This window comes from Tribolium castaneum, chromosome 6 (genome assembly GCF_031307605.1).
Source record: "Tribolium castaneum strain GA2 chromosome 6, icTriCast1.1, whole genome shotgun sequence".
NCBI classification, from domain to species: Eukaryota; Metazoa; Arthropoda; class Insecta; order Coleoptera; family Tenebrionidae; genus Tribolium; species Tribolium castaneum.
The window spans coordinates 5,794,544-5,810,182 of NC_087399.1; the positions used below are offsets into that span (position 1 = coordinate 5,794,544).

The 15,639-nt window shown below is 36.3% G+C and overlaps 3 protein-coding genes across 10 annotated transcripts in view; all 3 read left to right on the forward strand.

The window, feature by feature from the left end:
- gus (gustavus) overlaps nt 1–3,748 on the forward strand; it is a 34,701-nt gene extending 30,953 nt beyond the window's left edge. For all 6 annotated transcript variants that reach the window (XM_015982722.2, XM_015982723.1, XM_008198632.2 and 3 more), the window contains 3 exons: nt 1,081–1,426; nt 1,476–1,736; nt 2,458–3,748. In XM_015982722.2, the coding sequence (XP_015838208.1) occupies nt 1,081–1,426; nt 1,476–1,736; nt 2,458–2,597 (747 nt within the window). In that variant the 3' untranslated portion in view covers nt 2,598–3,748. The remainder of the gene's footprint in view (nt 1–1,080; nt 1,427–1,475; nt 1,737–2,457) is intronic.
- Nucleotides 3,749–4,880: 1,132 nt separating this feature from the next.
- Nucleotides 4,881–8,552, forward strand: LOC664059 (putative inorganic phosphate cotransporter). The gene is made up of 7 exons (XM_970078.4): nt 4,881–4,983; nt 5,031–5,206; nt 5,292–5,540; nt 5,590–5,895; nt 7,686–7,968; nt 8,020–8,261; nt 8,312–8,552. Exons 1-7 carry the CDS (start codon nt 4,971–4,973, stop codon nt 8,465–8,467), a joined length of 1,425 nt encoding a protein of 474 aa, XP_975171.1. The 5' UTR covers nt 4,881–4,970; the 3' UTR covers nt 8,468–8,552.
- Nucleotides 8,553–8,896: 344 nt separating this feature from the next.
- LOC664049 (putative inorganic phosphate cotransporter) lies at nt 8,897–14,545 on the forward strand. 3 transcript variants are annotated; one of them, XM_970068.5, is made up of 7 exons: nt 8,897–9,026; nt 9,072–9,247; nt 13,023–13,271; nt 13,321–13,626; nt 13,676–13,958; nt 14,008–14,249; nt 14,302–14,545. In XM_970068.5, exons 1-7 carry the CDS (start codon nt 9,014–9,016, stop codon nt 14,452–14,454), a joined length of 1,422 nt encoding a protein of 473 aa, XP_975161.3. In that variant the 5' UTR covers nt 8,897–9,013; the 3' UTR covers nt 14,455–14,545. The 3 variants fall into 3 exon arrangements, with proteins under 3 accessions (XP_975161.3, XP_015838264.1, XP_064213660.1); XM_015982778.2 differs by having other exon boundaries at nt 14,306–14,433; XM_064357590.1 differs by lacking the exon at nt 8,897–9,026 and having other exon boundaries at nt 9,133–9,247; nt 12,946–13,271.
- Nucleotides 14,546–15,639: the final 1,094 nt, after the last annotated feature.

Sequence of the window (15,639 nt, forward strand, 5' to 3'; positions counted from 1 at the left end):
AAATTAGTTTATTAGTCTTACTGAAACCCCATTTTATGTGTCTCTAAATAACTTTCCCGGCTTGTTTCGACAATATTTCTTAAAATAAGTTAGTTTTTCGCTCAAAGAAGTGGTAGATCACTGAAAATTGAGATTATAGACAGCATAATGTAACTAAAACTAAGTTATACATTTTTTTATGTTTATTCTGACAAAAAGTTTGCACATTAGGTTAATTTCTGGCTAAAAAACAATCGGAATCTTCCGAAATTGTTTAAATCAGTAAATAAATCTTTTACAATGAGTTTTTATCTCAAAAAAGACGTAAATCAGTGAGAATTGGGTAAAATTACCTAATTCAGACTTAGTTTGCTCATTTTTTGTCAAAATTTTACCAAATGGCGTAGTTTCTGGCTCAAAAACAATTTAAATCGTCTGAATTCGTATGAAATAACATAGTGTTTTGCTCATAATTTAGCGAATTTTCGGTTATTCTTTCCTCGGCTTGTTTCAACGAAATCTCTTGAAATAAATGAGTTTTGGCTCAAAAAGAGGTAAATCATCACTCATATTAGGCTAAAATAACCCAATTTGGAGTTGAATTGTCATTTTTTAAGCTCATTTCTCCCGAAATTTTGAAATAACGTAGTATTTTGTTCATTTCTAAGTGCGTTTTGCCAAAAAAAGTAAATCACTGAGAATTAGCTGAAAGTACGTATCGCCAAAATTTTGCTAAATACGTAAATCTCTGGTTTAAAAACAATCAGAATCGCTCGCGTTTGCCTAAAATATTTGGCTCGTAGTTCACCTAGTTTCTTAATTGGAGTCCAGTTTAAATATTTTTGCTCGCGCTCTAAATACGCACTGCAAAAAATGAAAAACTGCGAAATCCTGTCCTCGTAAATACGGTGGGCGTTAAAAAATTCAGTTGACATTCACAAAATGAGTAATTTTTTCAAGGTGGCAACCGAAACACAAACAAAATTACCGTTCTTATAATAGCCGCCGAGAGGAGTAATTCAGGATGGCATAGGTCGTCTGGGTTATTTTCGTCGCGTGTTTCTTTTTACTTAATTTTTAATTGACTCTGTTTCGTTGAAGGATTTCGCTCGTCCACCGCGGCTGGACATGCTGCTCGACATGCCTGCAGCTCTCAGGGAGACCCAACTGAAGCACAGTTGGAACCAGGACGACCGCTCTCTCAACATCTTCGTCAAAGAGGACGACAAACTGACCTTCCATAGACATCCCGTGGCGCAAAGCACGGACTGTATACGAGGCAAAGTCGGCTTCACGAAGGGCATGCACTGTTGGGAGGTGTGTTGGTCGACGAGGCAGCGAGGCACGCATGCAGTGGTGGGCGTCGCGACGGCCGAGGCGCCGCTGCATTCGGTCGGATACCAGAGCCTAGTCGGCAGCACGGACACGTCGTGGGGGTGGGATTTAGGTAATTTTCAGGCCGACAAAATGGCAATTGTTACAATGGTTCTTTCCAGGTCGAAATAAACTCTACCACGATTCGAAAAACTGTCCCGGTGTGACGTACCCGACTTTATTAAAGCCGGACGAGACTTTCATAGTGCCCGATAAGTTTTTAGTGGTGTTAGATATGGATGAGGGGACACTTAGTTTTGTTGTGGACGGCCAGTACTTGGGAGTAGCGTTCAGGGGACTGAAAGGGAGGAAGTTGTATCCAATCGTTAGTGCCGTTTGGGGTCACTGTGAGATCACCATGAGGTACATTGGAGGACTTGATCGTAAGTGTCCGAATTATTGTCGAGCCTTGACATTTTCCGCGATTGCAGAATTTGCGTGTCTAAACAATGCTAATTGCACAACCCGATAGATTTGTGATTGTATAAACTTGACACACTAATTAAATCATCGGGAAAATTTTATGAATTTTTGTTTTAATTAGAGAGATTAATTGCGTGCTGCCATTTCAGTTTGGCTGGCGGTACACAATTTGGACGGGTTTTCGTAAATTAGCTTTCGAATCCCTCCGCTTGACATTGATCTTGTTAAATGTTTACAACGTTGTTATTTAATTAAAACTTAAAAGCAAACACGCTGTTCAAATAACCACAGTCGGCTGTAACGAGCCGAATTCGCGTAGCGAAATAATTCGGCAAAATTCGTCCAAACAAAAGAATTGCAATTCTAGGACGTTTACCTTTTACGAACTTGCAAAGGTCACCACTGCTTTTTCCTTAAGTACTCATCAATAAACATCTCTAACGAGTGAATCATATCCACTAATATAGTCGCCGTCACGGTAACCGCTAATTGAATCAGTTGAAGACACGTTGTTGTGACCTCAAGGTCAGTGGATAGAAAATAAACAGTTCCTGGCATGCGGCGCATCTGGCGGCCAAAAACGCTAATTTCATTGACGATTGAATGACGAGACACGGGTGCATTTTTACACATCGACGAAAATAGAGCAACAATTGTAATTGTAATGGTTGTTTTTTTCAGCGGAGCCTTTGCCGCTGATGGACCTCTGCCGGCGCGTGATCCGGCAGCGCTTAGGCAAGCAGCACCTCGAGGAGAAAGTGATGAACCTGCAGCTGCCCCAAGCTCTACAGACTTACCTCTTGTACAGAGATCGCAGATAATAACAGTGCTTCTTAGTGCAGTGAAGTGTCGGACAAAATTTTATTATCATCCGATCGTGTGTCAGCTGTCAGGTGTAGAGCTAAACCAACCAAAAAGAATCTAAAAATTGACGGAGGAATGTGTCTCAGAGCGAGCGAGAGGGAGAGAAAGTACGACGCGGACGTATTTCGTTTCGGACGATTTTTATTATGATTTCGTTAATTGGACACACTCAAGTCTTCGCGCTAGTTCTATATTTGTGCTGTGAATGGTACGATTGATTTCTTTCCTCATGATTTCGATTGAAACAAACAAATAACGGAAACTTCCTGATCTCGGGACAAGCCAACTTGAGAGAACAATGCCATAAGGTGTACATAGTTGTAACTCAGTCTTCTTAACTTATATTCTCGGCACGGCTTCCTGATATAGCTTTACAAAATAGATTTTTAAACTTTTTTGGGTCAAGTGTACTCGATTCGAGGATGGTTGTATACAGGGAGCGTCAGCGAATACAACGAATCGAGGGCGTGCCTTCGGTGGCGCCCTCTGTGTTGACTTTTGTACATTCGTCGGAGCTGAATGGAATTACACCAAGATAATATTACTGTATGTAAGAATATTAGATTATTTTTGTAAATATTTAGTTAGTGCCAGTCTCATTACACCATAATTTATGTCTGATGCGAACAATCGACTGCTCTGTTCTATGAGATTAATGATAATTTTTAAGAGTGTATAAGATTTTTTCTTTTTTTGCATTATTGCTGAATCCGGGCCATCTAATGGCCTGTCGTGAGGTTTAGAATGTCGGAGTGTATGTAATTGTGTATTGTGTTAGTTTTTAGATTGTTTATTAAGAAATTTCAAAACATTACGTGTTCATTAGATAAATTTTTGCAATTATTGTTTTTACTGTTTTTTTCTTTTTTCGTTTTATGGTTTTAAACAAGCAAAAGTTCTCGAATCGTTTTGGTGATAGATTTCGACCAGATTTTTTTGGTCTTGTTAGAATATTGAAAATGCAATGCGTAGTGGCCTGGACTACTATGATATTGATAAGTAGTATGTTTTATTGTATTCTAAGTTTCGCTGTGAATGTCCAGGCCTATATTTCAGTTACTCGATGTATGATTATACTAAATAATAATAAGTAAACTCTTTAAACAAACGTGTTTTTATTTTATAAACCAACAACCATTCTTAACAAATTAAGATTTTGTCCCCTACTTCGAATCTCTACCCAAAATGAGTGGCATTTGAAATAAATTTTCTCAAAACACAAGTATTGTTGTAAATTGGACTAAACTTTGTTTAGATTTCATCAAAATGCACTTTTGTCAAGACATATTACTTACAGGATAAAAATTTTGCGCTTAATTTTTTTCTGTTGAACTTATTTATTATTTAAGTGGCAGATTGAAAGTGTGTTAAAATTTAAGTTAAGTGTTAAAATCTAAGGACCGGTGTACAGATGCGTCATTAATTTAATCCGCAATTAAAGGCGTGATTAACGGGTCACGTGACCAAACTGAAGCAATTTGATTGGCCTATTCGCGTCGTTATCTTTTTAACAGCCTAATTAACTTTAATTGAGCTTCAGATTGTCACCGGTTATTGCCACAACACAACGATTGACAATCCTTAAATTTTAACAGTTTTATCACAGAATTCGCCCCAATTTTAAAAAAAACTAGCATTTAAATTAACTATTTTTGTGGAATCATCAATGCATTTATGAATTTGTTTTTTTGTGTATAACATTTTAAGCCTTCTTAAAGATTAAAATCACTACTTTAAAACAGGCTTCCCATAGCAACGTGTTTTAAATTAAAATGTTCCAACAAAAACATTTCGAATAAAACTTATGCGAAAACGTCTAAAGTTGTCGGGTGCCTATTATTAATAACTCGTATTATTAATAACTATTATCTTATCTCGAGAGGTGAATTTATAATTTTTTTGAGCCAGAAACTTATTTATTGCAAATAATTTTGCTACATTTATTACGTAGAACAGTCAGGCTTTAGTGCACTGTTCTGAAAACGCCTAACGCAGGTGCAAGATTCTAACTGCAATTGTAAATGTTTACTCATTTAAATTTTGCCTTCCTACCGATATTTAAGTGGTAATAATTGCCACAGTTGTTTTTTCTAGCATCGATCTTATCTTTCTTTGTTTCCTTGCATTTTCTCAAAAACTAAAACTAAAGAGTATGAAAAAATCTGACTAGAAAAACCATTACCGCCTTCAGAATAGAGATACAGATAATTGCACGATCACGATTCCTAACTAAAGATGTTTTTTATTTTATTTACAAATTAATCAACAGTCCTTGCTTGCAACAAGTCAAAATTTGTCTTTTTTGGCAGTTGTGATGCCCTTTGTTCACAATGGTTAAATTAAGTAAGTACTTCTTTATACGAGCATTTTGTTATTGAATTCCTCTTTAGAAGCGCCTCCATATCGGGTATGGATCGCTGTAATGGTTTTTATGTCAACTTTTACAAACTACATGCTGAGAGCAAACATGTCTGTGAGTATAATCAGTATGGTTGACAAGGCGAAAAAAAATCAGACAGCAGTTTGCGCAGCTCCTCCTGACAATTCAACCAAACCTCCCCCGAAAGTAAGTCTTCAAAGGCAATTAAAAAAACACCCATTAAACAAATTAATATTTGCGTCCTGAATCCCTAAACCCCCTGATCCCTAAGCCCAAATCTGGAAGTAAAAAATTCAAATGGAGTGAGATCGACGAAGGCTGGATCCTCGCTGCCTATTTCTACGGCTACTTCTTCACAGTGCTGCCTGGGGGGATTATATCAAATTATATCGGCCCTTGGCACACTATAGTGTGGTCGAGCCTTGGCAGTGCCGTCTTAACTGGCTTGACCCCCATTTGCGCCACATCTGGAGGTGTGGGTGGGGTTTGCGCTAACCGATTTTTCATCGGCTTTCTTGGGGTTAGCAAAACACTGTCTCCTCTTGTTTGAATACCTGAACACTATTTAGGGGCCAGTGTACCCCGCCGTCAACGATTTAATCGCAAAGTGGGCGCCGCCCAAGGAAAAGGGCAAGTTTTTGGCGGCTATGATGGGCAACACCTTGGGGACGGTGGTGACTTGGAATCTGGTGGCGGCGGCCTCCTCGGCATTGGGCTGGGAATGGGGATTTCACGTTCTGGCCATCTTCATGTTGGTTTATTGCGCTGTCTTTGGAGTAATTGTGAGGGATAGACCCGACATACATCCTTGGGTCTCCGAGGATGAAAAGAAATATATTGCGGAATCTCAAGAAGGGCGTCTTACCACGAAAAAGGTTAACACAATTAAGGCCCGTCCGAAGCAAGCTCGACCTTCAGAATTTTACGACACTGGTTCAACTGTCAAGTTGGAATCGGCAGCAATCTTAAAAGACAGCCTATTACGAGCGCATAATTTACAACACCCTAACCGCTGGTACCCCAGCCTCTTCATTCATTCAGAATTTCAGAATTTTACGTAGGCGACTGACTTGCCGCATTTTCAATCTCAAACGTAATTTTTCAAGTTTGTAACCAATCGTGTATTAGCAATATTGGCAATATTATCTTGTAGTTCTATTATTTATAATAGGTACTCATTGCAATTTTAATTTACTTTAAAACTAAACTAACAACATTCTAAAACTAATTAAAAAATATAGACAGAAGAAAAATAAAACTCAGAAACTCGAAATGTCTTAGAGAAATCTACGGAACAATGTTTCAAAGGCAAATGATTTTCACTCACTTGTACTTGCATTTATAAACCAGTGGCCTGAAAAGGGTTGTTGGGTGTATTTGCTTGACCCATATAACAGACCAAACCAATATTAATTTCCCAAAAATAGGAGTTTAGGAAGTTTACCAAAATCAATTCTTTACTGAAAACTTGATAAAATGCTCTAAAAACGTAAAAGTAACAAAATTTCCAATTTTTCTCACTCATCATAAAACATGGTAAATTTAACTAAATAGATCAAAGTGACATCATATTTGAAAAAAAATACAAAATACATCAATTCTCAGCTTAAAATAATATAATTTTACCCGTAATTAGGTCGCAGTATCATGGAAGCGATGTACTTTTCTAATTGCGCGGCCTAAGTTTTGAACCCAAGGGCTGCCAGTGACTCAAATTCGAGACAAATGATCATTTTTCCCAGAAAAGAGGTGACAAAGACGTATTTACAGGGAACTGGCTGGATTATATACCTGGTTTGTTACTCCGTTCCCTAAATATTTAAATATTTATTTATCACCGGAGTAATTAATGACCGACCAATATTATTTCAAATGCATTCTTATCAATAAACTTTCGTCCTTCGTACCAGAAATAAAAGCAAAACATTTATTTAGGTACCTTGCATTTTTAATGAAATTACAATTCTCATTTATTCAAAAGAATGTTTATCCCAAATAAATTTTAAAATATCTGAAATCTTCTCTTATAAATCTAGCCATGTATTAGACATCTGCTTGCATCGTCAGGGGTGATCATAAATTATGTTTGAAGTCCGGGTCTAATTGTTTGCGGTTACTTTTTATGGGAGAGTTGTAAATTACCTCTAGCTCACTCGATTTTCGATTGCAAATAAGGCTACCTCTGTGGAGGTGTTATTTACAAACATTTTTTCATCGGACTTGAAATTATCGGGTTAAACAACAAGAATAAATTTATTGGATATTTAAAAAATTCGAAAAACCTCTTAAAATGCGTTTTCTAGAGATCCTTAACTTTAGTCAAACTTTCTCTACCTTTATTAGAGTTTGTAGGTAACTTATCGCTAGAATGGCCGATAAACAGGAAAAAAAATCTCTTTTACATGATACCAAGTTTATGAAAATATGTTTGATAGTTTTTGAGGTACAGCGGTAGTCCCATAAGAGATTTCACTCCGGACGGCTCTTAAGTGTTTCGAACCAAAATTATTCTTGTAAAAAAAAGGAAATTGCTCTCAGTTTGAAGTAAAAAAGTTCACGGTCAAGATAATTGGTTTCTCATAAATTGAGTAAAATTTTTGCTTTTTGCAAGGACAGAACAGCCTCTCTGATTGTTTTCGAATACGATATATGGTTTTTATTGTAGGGCTTTCCCCCGTACCACAAAATGATGTGTTTCAACTTCCCGTTCTGGGCTTTAGTGATAGCCCAGTTGGGCAATTTGTGGGGCTTGAACTTGGTCCTCACTTACGCCCCCAAATTCATGGCTGGAACCTTAGGCTTCAATATAAAAGCCTCAGCCGGCCTTGCTGCACTTCCATACATTGCGCGTCTTATCGGCAGTAACATCTTCGGAATAATCGGCGATTACATGCGTAAAAAGGAAATAATGTCTGTGACCAAAATTCGAAAATTCTTCATAATTTTCTGTAAACTTTTCCCTCAAATAATTCAAAAGTTACGTCATTAAATATTTGTAGCCCATTTTATTCCGGGCGCCTTGCTGATAGTAATGCGCGCGTTCGGATGCATCAAAGAGGGCGTCATTGCCATGATAGTGCTAAACCAAGGCTTCAACGGCGCATGCGTTGTCAGCCATTTGGTGAACCCGCAAGACCTGTCCCCGAATTTCGCAGGAGCCGTTTACGGAATCATGAACTTCTTCGGCATGACTACGGGAATATTCGTGCCCATGATTACTGGATTCTTGAAAACGAATTATGTTTGTTGTTTGTGGAGTTTTGCAAACTGTGAAGTAACCGTGCGTTTCAGAAAGGATTCACAGGACCCACGATAATATTCATGATTGGAGGAATTGTTTTTATAGGCACCGGGGTGGTGTTTGTCCTTTTTGGATCCGGGGAGGTGCAGCCTTGGAACAAGAAGGAAGGCGAAGAGGAGGAGCAAGCGCCAGCAGCAGCAAAATAATGTTTATGGCGTCATACTTTTGGTTATGTAGTATTTTCCAAATATCAGAAAAGTAACTCGAAATACACAGTCCTGATTATCTTTATCAAGATTTGTTCACTTATCGTCACCTACTAGCTGTTTCAAAACTATAAAAACGTCGAATTTTACCGAATTATTTTTTAAATAAGATTGATGAAATTGTAAAATAGTTTCATTTTCATTGAAAGAATAAATAAGCTATTATTTTTTTGAAGTGCTTGACGTTGGCGTTGTTATAGTTTTGAAACAGCTAATAGATGATTAATAAATCATGTCTTGAATAGTTAATAATAAAATCCTTATCCGAAATTTGTTTTTATAGTCAAAAAGTATAAACAGGTAAGTACATTAAAAATTGGTGATAACATTGTGTTAATTTATTACAAGTAACATATTATTCGTTCTTCATTTATTTTCTATACTTTCGAGTGCAGCACAAAAAATTTCTACAAAATAATCAACAATCCTCATTTGTGACACAAGTCAATATTTGTCCTTTTTGGCAGTTATGATACTCTCTTTACAATGGTTAAATTAAGTAAGTACTTTTTTGCGTCTACTTCGTTATTAAGCCACACTTTAGAAGCGCCACCATATCGGGTATGGATCGCAGTTATGATTTTCATGACGACTTTTACAAACTACATGCTGAGAGCCAACATGTCCGTGAGTATAATCAGCATGGTTGACAAGGCAAAGAAAAATCAGACAGCAGTTTGCGCAACTCCTGCCGACAATTCAACTAAACCTCCCCCGCCAGTAAGTCTTTACAGGCGATTAAAAAAATTACCTATTAAACAAATTGATATTTGGGGCATTTCACGCGAAACGGACAACGATTAAAATTTGGCATCTTGTTCTCCTAGAAAGCATGATTGTAAATACTTAATGATTTTTTTATGACACTTATTTGTGAAGATATTGCCTTCTAAAAATTTGACAAAATATGAGACAGTTTTTGGAAGCTTTTATTTAAAAAACTAATGCATACCAAAATGTTTAAAATAGTGCTTTATATAGAAAATTCTCTGTTCTTTTTTATTACACACCAGCCTGTACATTGATAAGGACCATTTCCGATTTTTATTAAATTTTTTTGTTAATAAATAAAGCAGCAGTTTTGTGAGTTTTTGGGCATTAACTGTTAATTTAACCACAAAGTTTTTACACCAAATGAGTCCTTACCTGCTAGCCCCATCGAACATTGGTATCAGAATTATAAATTTTTACTTGGTTGGTAAAATAATCGCTCTTTTTTATTTAGACGAAAACCAGACGCGTGATTTTTTAGAAGATGGTATAATTTGCCAACAAAGGGATCAGTTACCAGTAGCCGACCTTTTTGAAGCCCCTTATTTACAGTCTTGCAATAAAACTGATACCTGCATTGAAATATCCCAACGAAATCTTTTTCAATCTTACCCCAATTACAGTTCACATTGTCACCTAAATTTACGACGCCACAAGTAGCAACTCATAAATAAAAATAATTTTTAAAGTTAAAATCTAAAAATGCGTTTAATTTAAAATCTGAGTGGTATTTTTCTTCGCTAATTTCGTAATCAATTATCTGAAGTATACGCGTGGTTTAGTATAAAATTTAGAATTTGTCTTTTTGGTCGAAAATTACTTTTTTTATTATTAGTTTTATCTACAAGTGAAAAATTACCAAAAAATTAGGGGAGATACCTTTCAAACGTAGGTACAGTCAAGCGTGTAAAATGCAATAATTTTTTATTTAATTAGAAATCGTGATTTTCTTGGGTGCGCGATATGGTTGCCTGACCCTGTATATACGAACCCGGGTTCGTCAAGTTTTACACTCAGGCACTTTACACCTCTTAGAAGAGAGAAAAAAAAATGAAATAAATATATTCCACTGCACTGATATCCAACCTCGCTAGGAAAAAAAAAATTTTTCTATTAATTCATTTATCCAATAAAAAAGAAAAAACCATTTGACCAAAAAATCACATTATCTATTTTTTACATCAATGGATCGGAAATACGAAATAAAATTATTCTGCAAAAATTTGACTTGAAAAAAATCGTTAGAATTTGATTAAAAGCCATTTTGATATTATTCATCGGGAATTTCAGTCTAATTTATGAGGGACAAGATTGAATAGTGATAAATCTTCGCTACACAAGGATCCACTACCTACCCCAATAACAGTAATGACTGCAGAAATATTACAACTAGCGGCACGGTCCCATCGGGCGGTTTTAAAGCCAGGACCGGAATAAGCACACTAACGTGTTAAAAATGCTTTTATTAAAAAATTACATCAGATATTCAAATTGATAACTATTTTGGTCTAAGCACAAACGAATTCTTCGTTTACAATTCGCATGAACCCTTGCCGTAAGATTTAAAGATTAACATTCCATTTGCAATAAACAAATAAAATAAATGGGAATTCGGGCCTGAAAAATTCTCACCAGCTGCCTCAACCTTCAGACCCAACAATGATCGCGTGCCAAATTTACGACAAATGTAATAAATTTTTGAAAACCACCACCCTGATGGAGACCTTTTGTGGAAGTAATTTACAATTTTACCAAAATTCATGGGAAAAAAGCTGCCCCAATATCAAAACAGAAATTAAAAATCAACGACACATTTTCTCAAAAATTTAATTAGGCACTTCGATGCAATACCTCAAAATACACCTATGGACCAAAGATCGTTAACATTAGACTAGTTAACTAAGCGAAAGTGAAAAAACACACCATACAAGTAATCATTTTAAAAATTAGTCAAATCGTTCTTCTACAGGGTGTCCCAAAATTGGCGGAACAGATTAGCAGGGAGGTGTGGCCTATGGTCCAGAAACATCAAAAAAAAATATTTAAAAAAATCCATCTTTCTTAGTTTTTAAGATATTCGCTCATTTTTAATAGAAAATTTGGCAATATTGCAGTTTTACCTTGATGATCTCGATAGGCATAAAGGTGACCTCTTAAGTTCATGGAAACAAGATCCACGTGCCCCAACAATAATGCAATAATAAAAACTGTGGAAACCATATAATAGCGACAATAAAAACCAGACTTCACAAGTCACAAAATCGTTTCAAAACGTCAATGTAATTATGACAGTTTAATGGTAAAACGAAAATCCGTCTTAATACAGCTCTGCCACAGTTCTACGACGCTTTTTGTTCTTGTGGTAACAATGGTCGAAATCATGCAACTTTGGCCTGGTACGGTAAGACCAGAGCAGACGGTTTTAAAAAGTGGTTTCTGAATCTTTGGGCATTTATGCTGACAAAATAAAAAAAATAGCAAACATTTTTGTTTACAGGCATCAACGCATTAACCGACTACAAACAAAAAGGTAAGGCACAACTCAAAACTCGGAATTTATTACTTAATTAAATTGTCATAAGCATTGTTAGTGGCAATGTTGCCGCATATTTTTTCAGGTAAAATGGTCAAAAAATAAATAGCTGTAAAAGCTACAGACAATACCGTAAAAAGCTGGAACTTGGAATATAACTTTTTTATTTATTTCTCTAACAAACCGCATTTAAAAAATACACGAAATTTGTGTAGGTACTGAACTAAGTGAGGTCAAATGTTCCAACTTGAAACCTCCATTATAGCTTAAATAAAAGAGACAGAATTTTTTTAACATTTTTTCTATGATCTCTAAACAATACCTATTAGTGTACCACATATCTGTTCCGCCAATTTTGGGACAGCCTGTATACAATAAAATCACATACGATTTTTTTTAGAATTTTAGATAAATTACAATGAGGTGAAAAGTGCCTGAGTGTAAAACTTGACGAACCCGTATATAGAAAATCCTCTGTTCTTTTTTATTCTGAAATCAGGTTTGGAATTTGAAATTTTTTTCGTGTAGAAAACCGGGGAAGTTTTAAATCCGAATTTTAGTAACTTAGACCATTTTTTTGTAATTAATTTTTATATCAAAAAATAGCTTATAATATCTAGATTTTACACTATAAGTCGCAAAATGGGATCTCTATTTCTTTAGGAGATACAGTACTTAATGTACGTGATCGGCCGGTTTACGCAAGAAATTACGCGCTTTTGAGTACATTAAGTACCATATCTCCTAAACGAATAGAGATCACATTTTGCTACTTATAGTGTAAACTCTATTTACTTTGAGCTATTTTTTAGAATAAAAATAATTGAAAAAAATGGTCCAAGTTACTAAAATTTAGATTTGAAACTTCACTTTCAGTTTTCATACGAAAAAAATTTCGAATTTCAAATTCGATTTTAGAGTTAAAAAGAACAGTGAATTTTGTGTGTAAAGCACCATTTTAAATATTTTGTTATATTGTTTAATATAATTAGAATTAATTAGAATAATAGTTTACAAAAACAATTTTTATAAGTCAATAACTTTTTAAATAAGTCGCTCACAAAAAAATCATTACGTATTTACATTTAAGAGAACAATTGTAACCGAATTTCAGGTTGTCGCATTTTTTTGAGTCCGCTTCACCTGAAATCCCCATTTGCGTCCTGAATCCCTAAACCCTTGTTTCCTAAGCCCAAATCTGGGAGTAAAAAATTCAAATGGAGCGAAACCGACCAAGGCTGGATCCTCGCTGCCTATTTCTACGGCTACTTCCTCACACTGATGCCTGGAGGTCTGATATCAAATTACATCGGCCCTTGGCACGTTCTCCTGTGGACGGGCGTTGGCAGTGCCGTCTTAACTGGCTTGACTCCCATTTGCGCCACATCTGGAGGTGTGGGTGGGGTTTGCGCTAACCGATTTTTCATCGGCTTTCTTGGGGTTAGCAAAACACTGTCTCCTCTTGTTTAAACACCTGAACACTATTTAGGGGCCAGTGTACCCCGCCGTCAACGATTTAATCGCAAAGTGGGCGCCGCCCAAGGAAAAGGGCAAGTTTCTGGCGGCTATGATGGGCAACACCTTGGGGACGGTGCTGACGTGGCTGGCGGTGGCCGCGGCCTCGTCGGCATGGGGCTGGGAGTGGGGGTTTTACGTTCTGGCTATTTTCATGTTGGTTTTTTGCGCTACCTTTGGAATAGTTGTGAGGGATAGACCGGATGTACATCCTTGGGTTTCCGATGACGAAAAAAAGCATATTTTCGAAGCCCAAGAAGGGCATCTTACAACGAAGAAGGTTTCAAATACGTGACTAAAGTAGCAGTTTGATGGCGATTTCCTTGTAGGGCTTTCCCCCGTACCACAAAATGTTGTGTTTTAGCATCCCATTCTGGGCTTTAGTTATAGCCCAGTTTGGCAATGCCTGGGGCTTGAATTTGATCATCACTTACGTCCCCAAATTCATGGCCGAAACCTTAGGCTTCAATATTAAAGCTTCAGCCGGTCTCGCTGCCCTTCCATACATTGGTCGGCTTCTTGGTAGTAGTGTGTTCGGGGTCATTGTTGATTATATGCGTAAAAAAGAAGTCATGTCTGTGACCAAAATCCGAAAACTCTTTATAACTTTTTGTAAAATTCTCCCCCAAACAATCCCACAGTTGACTAAAATGTTTTTTAGCCCATTTTATCCCGGGCCTCTGTTTGATACTGATCCGAGCTTTCGGTTGTATAAAAGAAGGCGTCATAGCCATGCTGGTGCTAAACCAGGGCTTCAACGGTGCATGTGTGGTCAGCCAGTTGGTTAACCCACAAGATCTCTCACCGAATTTCGCTGGAGCAGTTTTCGGAATCATGAACTTTTTCGGCATGACTACAGGATTATTCGTGCCCAAGATAACAGGATACTTGAACACGACTTATGTTTGCTAATTTAGAGACTTATTTATTATACAGTAATTATCGTGATTTTTAGACAGGATTTAAAGGCCCGACGTTAATATTCATGATTGGAGGAATTGTTTATGTGGCTACTGGTATTGTATTTATTCTTTTTGGATCTGGTGAGGTGCAGCCTTGGAATAAAAAGAAGGGCGAGGAAGAGGCGGAAACGACAGAAGCAAAATAATTGCACATGAAGTCGTTTCCTTGTTTGTAGTATTTTCGAAATAACAGCAAAACAAACTCAAAATACACAATCTTGATTAACTTTGTCAAGATTTGAGCCAGTCACTATGACTTCGTTTAACTTTTTCCATGGTTTTTTTAGAGAATGATGAGCAAAAGGCTTTGCTTAAAATGAAAACTTGGTGATGTGGTGTCGACTGGAACGTGCTGAGCAACTCTTTTGGTTTTAGTTTTTCAGTACGAAAGGTTAAAGAAGAGATTTACATCGTCTAATAATAAATGAAAGAAAGGAAAATTTTTTTCTTCGTTCTTATATCTAATTGCAGTTTTTTATTGGTTATTTATTGGTTTAAGAATCATTTCTACATCGCGAATTCGTTTCTGAAACCACATCCTATCTCTTACCGAAAAGCCTTGCCGATCTTCATCAGCATCATTCAAAACATAAAGAGTAACACCTTCATTGAATCTTACTCGTCTTAAATTTTTCATTTTGAGTTTTGAGTAACAAAATCGGGTTAGATTGGGTTATAAGTCTTTTTTCAACTAATTATTAAGATAGTGAAGAATACCTAAATAAACACTACAAAACACCTTCTAAGAGCACACCATTTTTAGTAAGATTCTGTTTGCTATATATATATATATATAGGATTTGTATCTCCCGCCACTGGCTGGGGTCCTCCGCGACTAGGTTGGCAAATTTAATTCATTGTTTTCTTTTTGTTTTTTGATTTTTTCCTCGATGTTATCAAAACGAATTTTTTATTCGTTTTGGTGACAGATCTTAAGGGTGTCCGTGACCAACGATTTCAAAAGCAAGTTTTCTCTCTTAATACGCAACAGAATTTCAAGTATTATACATTAAATTAAAGGTTTTTTAATTCTAGAGGTCGCTGCGTTGTCGTATTTTGAAAAAAAAGTAAACCCTTTTAAGAAAACGAAAAAAATATATAAATATTGATATTGAAAGCAATTTTAGCCAGTTGCTTTTAAAGACCTGACCTGACCTGACCTGACCTGGGTTTTCGCAAGATAAAAGAAAAAAAATTTATAAATTTTATAGGCCGATGCGTTACGGTTTTTTAATTTCTTTATCAGTAAACTTAGAAATTCCTTTTGGGATTTTGGTATTTAATACAAAATATTAATTTTCAACTAATTTAGCAAATTCCATGTAATAAAA

Bases quoted from the DNA above. Each gene is read 5' to 3' on its own strand.
- LOC664059 (XM_970078.4), top strand. The intron at 5,541-5,589 runs GTTAGCAAAACA...AACACTATTTAG, and splicing joins TTTTCATCGGCTTTCTTGGG to GGGCCAGTGTACCCCGCCGT. The intron at 7,969-8,019 runs GTAAACTTTTCC...AAATATTTGTAG, and splicing joins AAAATTCTTCATAATTTTCT to CCCATTTTATTCCGGGCGCC.
- LOC664049 (XM_970068.5), top strand. The intron at 9,248-13,022 runs GTAAGTCTTTAC...TTGTTTCCTAAG, and splicing joins CAACTAAACCTCCCCCGCCA to CCCAAATCTGGGAGTAAAAA. The intron at 13,272-13,320 runs GTTAGCAAAACA...AACACTATTTAG, and splicing joins TTTTCATCGGCTTTCTTGGG to GGGCCAGTGTACCCCGCCGT.